The sequence below is a fragment of the Rhizoctonia solani genome, chromosome 16, assembly GCF_016906535.1.
Source record: "Rhizoctonia solani chromosome 16, complete sequence".
Taxonomy (NCBI): domain Eukaryota; kingdom Fungi; phylum Basidiomycota; class Agaricomycetes; order Cantharellales; family Ceratobasidiaceae; genus Rhizoctonia; species Rhizoctonia solani.
Genome location: NC_057385.1, coordinates 2,312,611 through 2,327,224, shown reverse-complemented (window position 1 = coordinate 2,327,224; position 14,614 = coordinate 2,312,611). Strand labels below are relative to the sequence as shown.

The 14,614-nt window shown below is 47.5% G+C and overlaps 6 protein-coding genes and 1 non-coding gene across 7 annotated transcripts; 4 read left to right on the top strand and 3 right to left on the bottom strand.

Moving 5' to 3' along the window:
- Nucleotides 1-35: 35 nt before the first annotated feature.
- Nucleotides 36-4,791, top strand: RhiXN_02001 (non-repetitive/WGA-negative nucleoporin carboxy-terminal protein; the record flags this gene model as incomplete). Its single annotated transcript, XM_043321820.1, has 22 exons — nt 36-357; nt 411-817; nt 867-1,148; nt 1,198-1,313; nt 1,365-1,518; nt 1,574-1,682; nt 1,733-1,913; nt 1,966-2,029; nt 2,085-2,175; nt 2,231-2,340; nt 2,403-2,482; nt 2,533-2,647; nt 2,698-2,811; nt 2,865-3,157; nt 3,206-3,294; nt 3,347-3,523; nt 3,582-3,763; nt 3,813-3,900; nt 3,953-4,119; nt 4,170-4,310; nt 4,359-4,423; nt 4,473-4,791. 22 exons carry the CDS (start codon nt 36-38, stop codon nt 4,789-4,791), a joined length of 3,666 nt encoding a protein of 1,221 aa, XP_043187643.1.
- A 154-nt stretch (nt 4,792-4,945) lies between these two features.
- Nucleotides 4,946-5,389, bottom strand: RhiXN_02000 (fructose-1,6-bisphosphatase I; the record flags this gene model as incomplete). Its single annotated transcript, XM_043321819.1, has 1 exon — nt 4,946-5,389. The coding sequence occupies one exon, from the start codon at nt 5,387-5,389 to the stop codon at nt 4,946-4,948; it is 444 nt and encodes a 147-aa protein (XP_043187642.1).
- Nucleotides 5,390-5,634: 245 nt separating this feature from the next.
- On the top strand, nt 5,635-5,718 carry RhiXN_12472. Its single transcript has one exon. It is a non-coding gene; the product is annotated as a tRNA-Val (tRNA).
- Nucleotides 5,719-6,023: 305 nt separating this feature from the next.
- On the bottom strand, nt 6,024-8,448 carry RhiXN_01999 (6-phosphofructo-2-kinase/fructose-2,6-bisphosphatase; the record flags this gene model as incomplete). The annotated part of the gene is made up of 14 exons (XM_043321818.1): nt 6,024-6,150; nt 6,206-6,313; nt 6,366-6,474; nt 6,527-6,587; nt 6,637-6,765; nt 6,815-6,943; nt 7,005-7,356; nt 7,413-7,440; nt 7,508-7,650; nt 7,701-7,753; nt 7,809-7,829; nt 7,881-7,984; nt 8,041-8,147; nt 8,201-8,448. The coding sequence occupies 14 exons, from the start codon at nt 8,446-8,448 to the stop codon at nt 6,024-6,026; spliced, it is 1,719 nt and encodes a 572-aa protein (XP_043187641.1).
- A 343-nt stretch (nt 8,449-8,791) lies between these two features.
- Nucleotides 8,792-9,565, top strand: RhiXN_01998 (uncharacterized protein; the record flags this gene model as incomplete). Its single annotated transcript, XM_043321817.1, has 1 exon — nt 8,792-9,565. One exon carries the CDS (start codon nt 8,792-8,794, stop codon nt 9,563-9,565), a length of 774 nt encoding a protein of 257 aa, XP_043187640.1.
- A 155-nt stretch (nt 9,566-9,720) lies between these two features.
- RhiXN_01997 (small guanosine triphosphatase family (GTPase)-like Ras family protein) lies at nt 9,721-10,472 on the bottom strand (the record flags this gene model as incomplete). The annotated part of the gene is made up of 3 exons (XM_043321816.1): nt 9,721-10,014; nt 10,066-10,263; nt 10,311-10,472. The coding sequence occupies 3 exons, from the start codon at nt 10,470-10,472 to the stop codon at nt 9,721-9,723; spliced, it is 654 nt and encodes a 217-aa protein (XP_043187639.1).
- Nucleotides 10,473-10,892: 420 nt separating this feature from the next.
- On the top strand, nt 10,893-14,574 carry RhiXN_01996 (amidohydrolase family protein; the record flags this gene model as incomplete). The annotated part of the gene is made up of 13 exons (XM_043321815.1): nt 10,893-11,025; nt 11,076-11,314; nt 11,366-11,680; nt 11,728-11,917; nt 11,941-12,538; nt 12,593-12,695; nt 12,747-12,838; nt 12,895-12,916; nt 12,953-13,366; nt 13,408-13,490; nt 13,544-13,907; nt 13,959-14,367; nt 14,420-14,574. The coding sequence occupies 13 exons, from the start codon at nt 10,893-10,895 to the stop codon at nt 14,572-14,574; spliced, it is 3,117 nt and encodes a 1,038-aa protein (XP_043187638.1).
- Nucleotides 14,575-14,614: the final 40 nt, after the last annotated feature.

Below are 14,614 nucleotides of genomic sequence, written 5' to 3'. Positions count from 1 at the left end.
TGCCAGTTTGTTGTCGTACTCGATATATCGCACTAATGTTTGCATCACCTGCACCTTCTGTGGCGAGAACGCGCCGTGCGGCCCAACCGAATGCTCGACAAAGCCAACCGCCTCGACGTACAAGTGTTGCTCCACGTGCTGGTACATCTAGACTGAATACACCTGCTATACGTGCATCAATTGGCCCAGGCCATGACTCGGTTTCAGAGGACCAAGATATGAGGTCTGAGGCTTCATATGCAACTGTGACAGCTGCAGAAGCAACAGGACTACCTACATATGTTAAAACTCCAGAGTTGACGGTGGTTTTGAGCGGCCATTTTCCAGAGGAAGTACGGAGGATACTGGGAAGTTCAGGTTTGTGTTCTCGATAGTAAAACAACAGCTATCATGTGCTAAAAGCTCCTTAGAAAGCGACCGAAATGCATCAACCGGTCAAGTCGATATTCTCACTGGGTATTCCTTCCTTGTCACCAAGAAGACCTGTTTCGTTTGGAACCCAACCAAGGCAAGAGGATTTGCTCGGTATCTTAACTTTCCCTCTGAGCCCCCTTTACAGAGAAGTCATGGCTCCCCGACTTGCTACATCTTTCCAACCCCTCGTGAAAATAAAGATGCTACGCATACGCTATTGCCCAACGTGTCATTGATACCTTATGGAGCCAGTCGTGAGCCAGGTTTGCTCATAGTCTCGACTGCCGGAGAGATTCGAATTTGGGAGAGCATCAATGCCGGCTTGGCGGGGGCTGAACATTTCTACACCACCTCGGCCTCACTTTCAGGCGGCGAGTATATTTCCAGTCTTTACCGATGCGAGGTAGGCCGTTTTAATCCGAGTAAAACTGCATCGTTGATCATGGTTTTAGGCCTCGTTCTATATTCTTGCAACGACCTCTGGTCGCCTCCTCCGGATGGTCTTGTCATCCCCTGGTGGCAAGACTCAGACCGTGATCGCACCTTTCTCCCAGCACCATGGGTTGCTATCCTTTTCTCGTTTCTTTGGAAGAGGGACTGGGGAGCTGGACGGAGGTGCCGTGGTGGCTATCTCCGAAACAGCCTCTGAAACTCGTCAAGCCCGAAGCAAAAACATCTGGGCACTTACCAAAAAAACTCTACAAAAGTGGACCATTGGCGATGGATGGGAGCAGGTAAGTACGAGTAATTGTTTTCTATCCCTTGTACCTGAGTTTGGTTCAGATGCCGTTTGAATACGATGTACGGGCGTCTGTTCAACAAGGTCTTGTTCCCGAGGATCAAGAAGAAGCCGAGTTGCCTGAGCTCGACATTGAGCTACACGACCTTAAAATGCAAGGGTGGGTGTATTCCCCGCATATGAACTTCGTTACCTAACGCTGGACTCCTAGCAATGAACACGCACTCATTCTCTTCTCGTACTTGCCACTAAATGAATTGGAGTCGACTGACTCAGCCCCATATCGAACCTACGCCATTGCATCATTCGCTCCAGCAGGCGATGCTCTCACCTCAATAAAGTTCGATAAGGTGCCTTATGAGGGGGTAGGTCTGCCATCACTGATACTGGTCAAGTTGGTGATTGACGTTTATTATAAAGACCCGGGACCCCCGTCCTGCATCCAACCCTACGCTTGAACTCATTGACAATGGGAATGTCGCTCTTGTTCAATTCGTCGATGCAGTAACGCTTCAGTCTTTGAATGCAGGTATGTGATCCATACTTGCATACTGACGAGATCACTCATAGTTTTCCCAGGATCAACGTTCAAAACGCATTTGATGTTCAAGGATCGTCGATGGAATCGCACTCTTGGGCACGGAGTTCCGGACAAGCAAGCACCTGGTTCGAACACGGTCGAACTGATGCTCATGACTGTTACATCGGGCCAACTAAGTATCCATCTTGACCTTTCAAGGATCAAGCGTGTCGACGACACGTCAGTTCATGTTTAATATTCACCCGAGTTTTGTACTAATACGGGAACATAGGAGCAAGGTCAATCAGTCTAGGGCCATCATGGAGCAAGCCATTCGCTTCGGTACGATCCAGGATGTAAGTGTTGTTATTGTTCTATTGTGTACTCTGCTGAAGTGTTACCTATGGTTAGAACCCCTTCGTCTTCCGACTCGACCCCGAATTAAAGGAGGCCGACTTGGGCAGCGCCGCAGTCGGTCTCAGCCGCGACATTGTTAACTCGGGTAAGTATTGGTGGCGATACTGTGCATCTAAGAATCCTACTTATTATAATGCTAGCAATTCATGAGTCTCGCCATGCTATGGACCTGAGTCAACATATCAACCAGCGATTGGGTCAACTCCAGGCACTTATGAGATTCCTTAATGAGGACCACGCTACTGCACATGTAAGTTTGGTTTATTTCCCCTTTCAATATATTCTCGTCGCTGAACTGGTTCTTTATAATAGATGTCAGATTCAAGCAGGCAGTCGCTGGCCTATGATGCTGAGAAATTATTTGCTGCAAGCGCACTGTGGCAATACGAAAAGTAAGCTGAAAGCAGTAAGCGCTCGTTTGTCGGACTAAGCACTCTTGCAGTGAACACTCTGGTCAACGTCGAAAGTCCCTATTGACCGAGATAATTGAGCGTTACTTTGGGAATGACAGTGCTCCATCGGAAGAAGGTCCCGTACGGGCATTCTTCAAGGGACACGTATGTAGCATTGTTTCTTGAAACTGAGCAGCTGCTCACACTCTTTCTAGCTGGAAGACTTGGCCGAAATTATTATAAACGCTGACTACGTCGTAGACGATGCTTACCGAAGCGGTGCTCCCAACCTTGTCGAAACCCTTCGTGTGGCTAACCAACTGGTTATGGTACATACTATTTGGTACTCTTTATTCACAGTTACTTACCAGTGACGTTCCAGATAATCTATAATACTGTTAATGCATTCCGACAACAAAGCCTAGGCTTTTATGGTTTGGAAGATGCACCGCCTAGCCTCGCGCCTTGGACGAGTGAACCTGAAGTTCTCGAGACTATGCAGGAGCTGTTCACATATACTGGTCGCATGCTAGGGGATCGGGCAAGAGACTTGGGCAATACTCTAAAGACCGTACCAGCCGAGCGTGACATTCAAAATGAGCTCAAGGGCCAACTACAAGATTTAGCTAAATACTTGTTTGCCAATTATAGCGAGCGACTGGAATATTTGCAAAGGTGGGTTATCAAAATCAGACAAGGAGAGGGATATTGATAGTATCGCAGACAAAATGCATCGGCAGAAGACAGGAAAGAAGCTGTAGCTTTAGACCAGCAGTTTGCGAATTACAGGCCGTCGATGCTACGCAACCTTGGTATGCAACTCTCGGGACATGTTGTGCGCTAATATTGATTTGTATTTGATAGCTACCTATGACCAGGGCGAGGATGCATTCCAGCTGGCCGAACAGTATAGGGACTTTCGCAGTCTGGCAGAGCTTTGCAACGACAGTAAACTTGCCAGTGATCTGCGAACTCAAAATTACTTGGAGCGATACCAACAGGACTTCGCTAGCGAATTGTACCAGTGGTATGTCGAACACGGTCAGTCACTATCCTAATACTTTCTGTGCTCTATAATTGGGTTGAATTATTCTCATAGGTAAACTTCAAACCCTGCTGTTACAGGATAAGATCTATTGGCCCCTCTTGCATGGGTTCCTCCAAAGTACCGATTACCCACGGATTTCATGGCTTCATGATATAGCTGTTAGGGATTTCCAGAGCACGACTGCAACGTTATCAGGAGAGATCGCAAAGGAGACCAAGCTCGACGCAAAACAAGTAGGTGCTAAAAATATATTGGACAGTGCGAAAATTAATAGGACCGCAGCTTTTGCTTAGCTTGTCAAAGCTCTCGACTGTTGCTGAAAACAATCTGGAGAGCTTTAATTCTGGCCAGGTACAAGACGACCTCCAAGGTATGTTGAAACTTTCAAATAACGAGATAGGGTGTTTGAACTTCCGGTATAGTCTACGACGACCAGCTCGACCTAGTTGAACTGCAGCGCGAAATACGGGTCGAGTTCGATAGTGTAGTAGCCGAGGCGAACGTTCGTGGCCGGCCGTCTATAGACGTCCAAGCTGATGTTCTAGCTCAAGAATTAATTCCCTCAACAGTAGAGGATGCAAACAACGCAGTAAGTCGGGATAGCTAAACTGCAAAAATCGCCCTCTAACTTGATACCAGCTTTTCAAACGCCTGGTGAAGCAACTGCTTCAGAGAAACGTACTATCGAGTTACGATCTGGTGGATATTCTCACCTTGCGCATCAGCAAGCCCGAATCTACCTCTTTCATTGACGCTGCATCCGTAATTGAACGCACTAGCGTGAGTTATTTATTTGCGTCAGGAAGCAGTCTCTTAGTTGCAACGCAGAAGGAATCTAAAGAATACAAAGATGCACTCAGGACACTTTGGAGGCGAGCCTGGATCGAGGACGAGTGAGTACCTGGTGGATATTCTAAATAGTCCGACTGACTGTTTTGATAGCTGGATTGAAGTTCGTGACCAATCTTCTCAAACTGATGAGCAGATCTGGCAAAATATCCAACAAACTGCGGTTTGGCGGCTGATAGTGTATCTGCTCAGTGTTCATGAGGAAAGTCTGATCATACCCCCCTCCGAAGCTGCTATCACTCCTACAAGTGCAACGCTTAGTAGTCGGTTCCCTGATCTTCCTAGCCACGCTATAGATGCCTTGCTCAGTGACTTGGAACTTGAGGAAATCAAACTCCGACGGCTGCTTGATTCGGGGGACGTCGAGGAGTGGTACGCCGAAGCTGTAGAACGTGCCAGACAAGTGACATAATTTTCCTTTTGTATTCTATACTATCCCGACCAGTATGAGCGAAAAACTAGCCATATGCCACGAATTTGTTCAACATAATATCGTAGAATATACGCTCGAAATCTAGCATCTTCTTCAGCAAGCCATGAACGATAGAAGGTTGCTAAATCCGCTTCTAAAGCAGTATCTCTTGCGGCAGCATCTTTTCCGGGACCAACTGGCGGTGGGAATCCAATATTTTCTGGCGTGCAGCGTTGAACCTAGTGTTGACCTGAAGCAAGTCATAGTTCAGTTGATTGACATTGATCCAAGCACCGAGATGGCCTACATCTGTCCAAAATGAGTGATTGAATGCCTCGATGTGCCGTTCATGAAGCGCTGAAGCAGAATAGCCAATAACTTCCTGGCGTGAGAATTCAGATAGAGAGTACGGATGCGCACGCTGTAGCCCCAGCTCGGTGAGGTTGGCGCGCAAGATGGGGCGGATGTTGGAGATGGGGTCCGGAGGACCTACAAATGCCTCGGTGCTTCCCACCTCGGGTGGGGAGCTCTTCGTTCGGACAGAGCGCGCAAGAGCGAAAAGTATGTTGTTATTCCTACCGCGCTGTAATATTGACATGGTGGATACTTCTTGAGGAAAGGATGCGTGGGCTTCGGCGCTTATTAGCAAGTTGTTGGCTTTGGATACCCAATTTGTTGGTTCCTGCGGTCCGCAATAACAGGAGCTTAAAGTAATTATAAGAAGGTACATACTATACAGGATTGCTCTATCTTCTGAGAATCGTACTAACATGAGTGTGTAAAATTACATAGAGGTGTATCGTACACAAATAATAAAAATAAATAAACTCTTATGAGACGCAAGGAGCGATGGTGTAGTTGGTTATCACGTCTGTCTAACATCTTAATGTTCACAGACGGTCCTCAGTTCGAGTCTGGGTCGCTTCAATTTTTGACTGACACTCATCTTGTTGGCTTTTAATATCCTTCCAGGGTTGGTATATGCGTTGCTTTAATCCAAAACTTCGGCCCTTTTTATCGTCCTCAAATGCACCGGAAGAAGTTATAGTCGTTGTTCCGGCCACCAGGAGCCATGAAAATGTAACTTCCAGTACCAGGCGTCTTGCCGTTAATAGCCCATCCAATTTGTTACATTCCCCGCCTAATAACTGTCTAGCACCCATATTCTAGCCAAAGCACATGTAACGCATACACTCAAGACAATTTATTCAAACTGTTAAAAAGTTCAAAACTCAATTTGCGTTTGGCTGATGCCCGTAGTAATCTCTCGCCGAGGACGCAGCAGCGACCGGAGGTTTGACGCCACTGTTTTTTGGTTTTGGCCGGTGCGTCGATACTGCACCAATAGGCAGCGTGTACCTAAGGAATAGTGCTTTAATGAGATAAATTTGCATAATACCCCGAGTACACGTACCTTTCTTCGTCACAGCCATAGGCCTTAGGAGTTAGCTTGATGACTGTATGCAGAGGAATATTGATGTAGGGGAGTTCTTCTTGTGAAAGATTGTGGAAATAAGCGTATCTGAACGAAACGTCTTAATAATGTTTAATCTAGGGGGGGGGGGATAACTAACAGGCAGCGTATGATTGCCTGGTGTCCAATCACAAGCACATTGTCTTGCCTCTCAAGCTCCATAATAACTGGTTCCAATCGTACCACTACATCTCGATACGATTCTCCACCTTGGTGGGCATAAACATTAGAACTGATCGGCCAAAAGAAAAGGAAGCTTACCCCTGTAACGATAGTTGAACTTGTCGTCATCCCTAGCCTCAAAGTCTTCCGGATAGGCGGCCTGTAGTCTAGTGTTAACCAGGTGGCTCGTTCAGGATCGCTAAACCAACCTCAATCTCTTCGTAAGTCATTCCATCACAAACACCAGCATCGAGTTCATCCAACGATTTCCAAGTGAGTTTAGGGTAAGGCAGCTGAGCTGCCGTTTCAATCGTTCTTTGAAGAGTCGAGGTCCAAACCTATATCAAAGCATCAACAAGGGCGTGTCATATGCCCGATCCAACGTACGGTCAGTTCAGCATCCTTGATATTGTCCCTAACTAATTTGGGCAATGCAGATGCATATTGCCTTCCTCTAGCTGATAACGGTGCGTCGCCACCAATCTTCCCTTCAACATTAAATTGGCTTTCTCCATGCTGTCATTCCGTCAGTATTAATACCAAATTTCACAAGCGAGAATAAATAAGAAGGACTAACCCGTGACATGAAAATACTACGCGGCTTGAGATGCAAATTCATGAGATAGAAAGCAATGCGTGACTGAAGATACCCATGGATCCTGTACATTTGAACCTGGGACCCTATATTGATGATCTTGACATAGCTAAGATGTGGTTCAGTCATGGTTTCGTAGACTTCCTCGTAGTGCTTAATTCTGTTCCTGAAGTCACGTTCTGCGTCCTCTCTTGACATATGTGCGTAATCTGGGTCCCCGGACGAGACCTTGAGAGCAATGTTTGCTGCAATGACAGCTGGGTCATCGCAGCAGCTCTCTAGGAATAAGGTTACCAATCCCGGTTCTTCCGCAACTCGGGCCGCGATTTTTTCTCTGAATGCTCAACATCGATCATCTAAGAGTGGACGTATGGAATGCATACAACCAACCTTCTAGATGCTGTGCTGTTCGTGGCGTCTGGATCATTATGGGCAGAAATTCTTGGATGTTGCTACGATAATTTCATAATGCTTGGGATACATACCATGAATAGCGACATTTCCTCCCTTCTTCAACCAACTAATCAGGTTCTCAAGGCATTCTTCGGCCAATGCCTCTCGCAGTTGAGATGCCTTGTCGTCTGAATGACTGAAGTAAGATGCAGTATGGTCCTCGGTTATGCCGCTTCTATCAGGATGCTCATTAAGGTGACTCGCCAGGCTTAATCAAGAACATACTTCTCTTTCTTAGCCCTGGCTTTGCTTCTCCTAAGTTGACCCACATTGAATACCTAGATGAAGGTAATATGGACATCTAGTACATCCAGGCAACGAGTCTTCACGTACTTCAACATCATATTCCAGCCACTAGCATCACAAAATGAGCCCCCATTACACACGGGTGTATGGATCGCCTACCTTTAGGTAACGAGTAAGCTTGTTACTTAGATATGACTTGCCCCTCGCGGGAAGTCCTACCATGGCCACGACGATCTTCAATTCGGAGTAATCAGGCTTTGATACTGACCCAGTATATCCATCAATGAATGGTGAATGGAATATAAACCAGAGTAAGTACCTTTGCCTCCGATGCCTGAGACTGCGGTCGGCTGAAGATCTGATGGAGGAGAGCTTGGGCGCGAAGGCCGTCGGCTTTGGCTGCGAGACTTGTCGAATTCCCTCAAACTGTGGATCCATTAAGCACCGCATTCTCACAAACTTTCGAGTGAGTAGCGTACATGGCCCCACCTGCACCAAAGAAGGTTCCTTTTCCATCGGGTCGCTCTTTTGCAGCTTGATTGGGGACGAGGAGTTGAGGAGCATTTGCCGGCGGTTCTATCGTATCTACCGTTTGACTAGCTGTGCTAACTTTGGTACTTGTCGTGAGGATAGGCGGTGCCTCGGTCATGGGCGATGCCTCTGCATCGACGACAATTGAAACATCTGCTGCCGGCGGGTGTGTGTGCGAAGTCGGAACATATGCCATAGCGTACTAGGATTTGAGGTCTTTCAAAGTATATGGAGGTCCTCTGCAAGATCAAGGCTCCGAATTGGTTATGCCCAATCGCTCGATCAGAGACTGATTGGAATTGGGTTATAGCCTAATATGGGACGCGTGTGCCCTTACCCATTCATGAGCGCATTTATCTCATACAATCTACCAAGGAAAGCACCTTTAAGGGTTTAAGAGACTATGTATCAAACGCACAGAGTGTGTGGGAAGAATCGCGCTTGAAGCTTTGGCTCACTGGGACCAGCCTAGGGCACAGCCACTAAGCGTTTCAGAACTCGAAAGTACTATTGTTTTGACTCTACGCGTCGCGTCAACTATGACGCCCTGGGATACAAACTCGTTCTCGGAACGTTTGTTACTTAACTCGAGTACACCTCCTGAAAATCTCCCTGAAATAAATACCCAAACTACGGTCTCTCCTATACAGGGGTTTCATATAATCAGCACTACGACAATATCGGGCCTAGATACCTTCGAACCCGGGACAAATTGTTTCGTTGGATCGTTGCAATTCGTGCCACCGGACTTTATTGTAGATCAATATGAATTAAGACAGCGATACGAAGAAGGATACGGTCCGTTATGCCACGTCATCGGCGAGCGAGACTTGGAGCTACCAGTCCAGGCAGTTGGCGGTCGGTCTGCTGCGGTCCTTGCGGAAGTACCCCTTCGATCGCAGGTCAAATTCGATATACCACTTCATCTACGGTATCCTTCACCACAGAGAGGAGTTGGCCTTTCAGATCCCCAACTTCCATGGCCTTGGGTTGTGGTTACATGCGGTCATCCAGGCGAGTTATACCTTTGTCCCCATACACCTGATCTCTCAATATTTCCCATAGTAAACCGAATTGGATGGGAGCTTTTAGACCAGGCCTTCAGCAACAAAACAGTCACATTTCATTACGCACTCCTTGCACCTGGTACTCCTCACCCTTCAACACCTATTCTTGTTCCGACCGGAAACACTTCACATCAACTATGGGTTGAAACAGTAACCTTGCTATCCGTACTTTCAGCCTTTACCTATATCGCGCTGTGTTTGCTAAAGCCCCATCACGTCACCAACACTAAACTCAAGAAAAGTTAAAGTGCGGTAGAAATTTAATTCAGTTGTGGGGAGAGCGTGAACGAAAGAGCAGAGTACAAGGTTATTAAATCTGTCATTTAATAAATATAAATCGTGGGTCTCCCAAGATCGACAATAGTAAGGTGTTGACAAAGAGCACGCGCCTTTGTACAACACTAAAGTACTACACAACGATTCTTGTTACGCAGTTTCTTCCCCCACCGACCCTTCATACTTTCTTTGAGAGCCGCATTAAACACATCTTGGACACCTTGACCTGACTTTGCTGAACATTCCATGTACCTAGCCCCAATCTCCCTTGCCACTGCTCCGCCTTGTTCAGGCGTAACAGGGGTTTGACCTTGTGCGCTGAGCATGCGTCGGGTCTGTTCGTCTGCCCTAAGATCGGTCTTGGTTGCAACTAGAAGTAATGGGGTGTTCTCGCAAAAGTGGGCAACTTCAGGATACCACTATAGCAACCCTTAGCTAGGATTCCAAAAGTGCAAGGGTCTTCAGCTCACCTTGTCCTGAACGTTCGCCAGACTAACTGGGAAGTCAATTGAAAATACGATCAAGATTACGTCGCTTTCCGGGTAACTCAGCGGTCGTAGCCTATCATACTCCTCTTGACCGGCGGTATCCCATAGAGCAAGTTCTACAGACTTTCCCTCGAACGGAACGATTGTCACATAGTTCTCGAATACTGTCGGCACGTAGGCCTGAGCGACAATTAATAAAAGCGAAATGCTACTGATCGTCTACTTACCTCAGGAAAGCGGTTCTCGGCGTACACGATAAGCAAGCATGTCTTTCCGCATCCACCATCCCCAACTACGACTAACTTCCGCTTCATATCTGGCCGTCGGGTGGGTGTGCGTTCTGTCGGAATAGCATCCACATTGTACGATGTATTTGCCTGATCTTGCATTGGGAGTAGAACAGATAATCAAGTTCTGGTATTTGTAGGCAAGCTAGTATTTTTTTTCTTTGTTTCCAGCCAAGTATACGATTGACCTATATTATACTTACGGGAGCGGACTGGAGAAGCTTGAAGAACGATCGGAGGTAATGAGGTAGTCTAACGAATATCACAGCACGTGTAAGCACGTAATATCATAGATTCTTGATTTATGTTACTCACCTATGTGATCTTCTGGAACGCGAATTGAAGTGAGAGGGAGGAGGTAGAGTGCTAGACTGATGGGGTTTACTACGAGGCTAAGCGCCGAACTAACCCATGTTTACGGGCCCCTCATTATGGTGCATCGCCACCGACCTCTACCCCAGAAATCCACAAGCCACGCATCGCTGAAACCGACAACTAGAGACGTCCTCTGAAGAGGCCATTATGTCTCTGAGCTTAACACAGAAGTGGCTGAAACAGGTTCTAGGACCGTATCCTCAGAAGGATCAAATCTATAATGATGTAGATGCAACACTCGCAGCTTACCCTACGCTGAGACCAAAGAACGATGTGTATAGTAAGTGTTGCGTTGAGGTGATATATGTAGAAACTCATATTTAATTCTAGCATTTAACGATGGCAGAGCCCAGCTTCTGCTCTGTGTGCATGGCTTGATTCCAATCACTTTCCGGCAAGCGACCTATAATATCCCTATTGCCCTCTGGCTTCCTCTCGAATACCCTAGGTTGCCTCCACTAGTTTATGTTGTTCCAACAAGTGACATGCTTGTAAAATCCAGTAAGAATGTGGACCCAAGTGGTGAATGTGCTTTCGAATATTTGGATAACTGGCGCCGAAAGAGCGAGGTAAGTTTCTGGCACTAACACTACGTGCCCTAATAATTGGACATGCTATAGGGATGTAATCTAAGAGCTCTGATTGAAGTTATGCAAGACACCTTCTCCCGGGAGCCTCCTGTCTATGCAAAACCTAAGAGTACAGCTCCATCGACTCCATCGACAGCCATTCGAGCAGCATCACCAGCGAGCGGGCCGCTTCCTCACCGACCGCCTCCTCCCCTTCCATCCACATCTTCCCAACCGGCAACGAGCCACCAACAACCTCCGAATCTGTCCGCACAGTCATCTCCAGGGGCTTCAGGTTCGGGAAGCCCACCACCAAAGCCAGCTAAGATATTCTCTCAGGCTATCCCGCCCATCTCTACTTCCACGGTATGCACGATGATTTTTACATCAACGGTATGTCTAACCACTTGCAGAGCGGAAATCTCTCGCCAATACGTCCACCGCCACTTCCAGCGTCGCCCCTCCGAAATCAGACACCTCCCATTCGGCCCGTGTTTACCTTGAACCAACCAGGCCCTCCCCCACCCGCTCCCCCTCCACCCCCGGGCCCACACGTCTATCAACAACACAATCGGGGCAACTCAATTGGCTCTTCGATCTCTGGTAACCATTTACCACCATCTCAGGCTCAATCGCCTCCGAATCGATGGTCAATGCCTTCCCAACCAGGTATCACTCACCCACCTATGCGACCTCCACCTACTCACCCCAGCCGCCACCACCTCCGCCACCCACTGCGTATCAGCAGTACTCCAACTCTGCAGCACCTTTAGCCGCACCCGCTCCAACGCCTATCATTAATGTTCCTACTCCTCCGGCGCCTCCTGCACCTCGGCCCAACTTTCTCGACGAGGACGACATTAGTACACAGGTCAATGAGGCACCTCCATCTCCCAATGCTCCACCGAGGCCAATTAACCCTGAACTGCTTCGCTTACACCATGATTTACATGCCAAGATTACCGTTGAGCTTAGCGCCCTGAGTAATGCACTAGCTGGTGACAATGAACGCCTGCGAGCAACACAGGGAGATCTTCTCGCCGGTGAGCCGGCTATCAGGGATGAGATGGCTCGATTGGAAGCTGTCCGGAGCGTATGCACAACTGTAGGAGACAGGCTACAAGATGTGGTTGCAAGAGCCGAAGCAAACATGCACCACTTGAAGTCCAAAGGTGATCCAGAGGTCGACGAATTGGTTTGTTCGACCGCAATAGTATACAATCAGTAAGTGTCGGTTTATTGAACGTAATATGTCGAAAAACGTTTACTTTGAATTAGACTGGTGGACCTAATTGCTGAGGACAAAGCGATTGAAGATACAATGTACCACTTGCATCGTGCATTGAACTCGGGAAGAATAGATCTAGAAAGGTTCATAAGAGTAAGCAGGGTAGACGTATGTCGGTTATGCATTGGATTAACATTTTTACAGACTGTCCGAATATTGGCACAAGAGCAGTTTATGAAACGAGCATTGATCGAGAAGATCAGCGAGGGATTACCAATTGGCGCGAGGTTCCATGTGTAACACATAATATACCTACATAGATCTATCTGTAAAATCTACTATTCGCTCCGAGCAATGGCATAGCGGATCCCCATGTACGTGTTCTTGTTGTGCTTGTAATTTCCAATTAGTACAACTCCCTACCTGCCACCACCACTGAGATGTCCGTCACTATAACTCAAGTCTTTATAGGAAATGTCGTGAACACGCCCGCTTTGGGACAGCTTGAAATCCTTCAAGAACAGGTCATTCTTGTAGACGCTCATGGGTTCATAGCAGAAATGTGTCCGTTAGCGGCCCCAACGCCAGCAGCTCTACACTATTTGCATAGCATGCCGGCGTCCTCTATCGTGCGGCTCCCGCCTACCAGCTTCTTCTCTCCGACATTTATCGATCTACATTTACACGCTCCTCAATTTCTATACTTAGGAACCGGGCTTCATCTCCCCTTGTTGATATGGTTGGACGAGTACGCATATAGGGCTGAGGAGAGGCTTGACTCTGATCCCGAATTGGCGCGAAAGGCATGTTACGGTGTGGCACTCGTACGCGGGAATCTTGAATGAAACGAACTGATGGCGCGTAGGTGTACCTGCGACTTGCCCAGCGATTGGCAGAAAATGGAACTGGTGCCGTACTTGCTTTTGGCACAATAAACGAGGATACCAAGTAAGTAAGGAATGTATGTATTGGTGAATTCGAAGGTTTGACTCGGATTTCAGCATCATTCTGGCGGAGGCGTTTCAAGCCGTAGGGCTTCGTATATTTGTCGGTAAACTTACAATGGACCAATCTTCTAGACCATCCTACCGAGAGCCGTCGACAAGCGCTTCATTAGTCTCTGCGCGTTCTTTTATTCGACGTTGTAGAGGGTTGGTTTCCGCCGTGCCGCCACCTCTGCGTTTAGTAGAACCAGTCCTGACGCCTCGGTTTGTGCCAACTTGTTCTGACGCGGTGCTCCGGGGTCTGGCTCTTATCAGCCGGGGCGAGAAGGTCAAGATACAAAGTCATCTAGCGGAAGCTCATGACCAGATTGACTATGTTCGGCAATCTAGGGGGAAGTCAGATATAGATATATTTCATGACGTGAGTGATTACGGGTAACCTGACCCCCTCAGAGTCATAACGACGATTTAGGCGGGAATACTGAGCCCAAGGGCTATATTCGCTCATTGCACCTTTCTCGAATTACCTGAGCTTGGTCGATTGCGCGAGGCTGGGTCAGCTGTTGCGCACTGTCCCTTGTCAAACGCATACTTTTCCACACTTCCCTTCTGCCTCCGAGAGGCTCTTGATATGGGTGTCAAAGTCGGCCTCGGAACTGACGTCGCAGGAGGATATCAAGTAGATATCATGGGCGCCATGCGACAAGCCGTCATTACTGCCCGCATGAGGAATGGAATGCAGACTGAGTTGGTTCCTGGAGATGCACCCTTTAGCGTTGACTGGAAAGAAACTTTATATTTGGCTACACGAGGTGGAGCTATCGCGCTTGAGTTGAATACTGGCGTGCTGCAGCCCGGTGCACCATGGGATGCACAGAGAAGTCAGTCATTTCACGATCATCCCGTTTTAGTTTGATATTGATCGTCGCATAGTTGACTTTTTCAATGGCGCTGGCCAAGGGTTAGGTGATATGGATTTTTTCGATATGCCGACAATGTTGACCGAAGCTATGGTTGAGAAATGGTGGTGTTTGGGCAATTCTCATAATCGACTGAACATGTGGATCCAGGGGAGGAAGATTTTTTGAAATTTTTTGAGGTCTGGAGGTTTGGGGATATAATATAGCG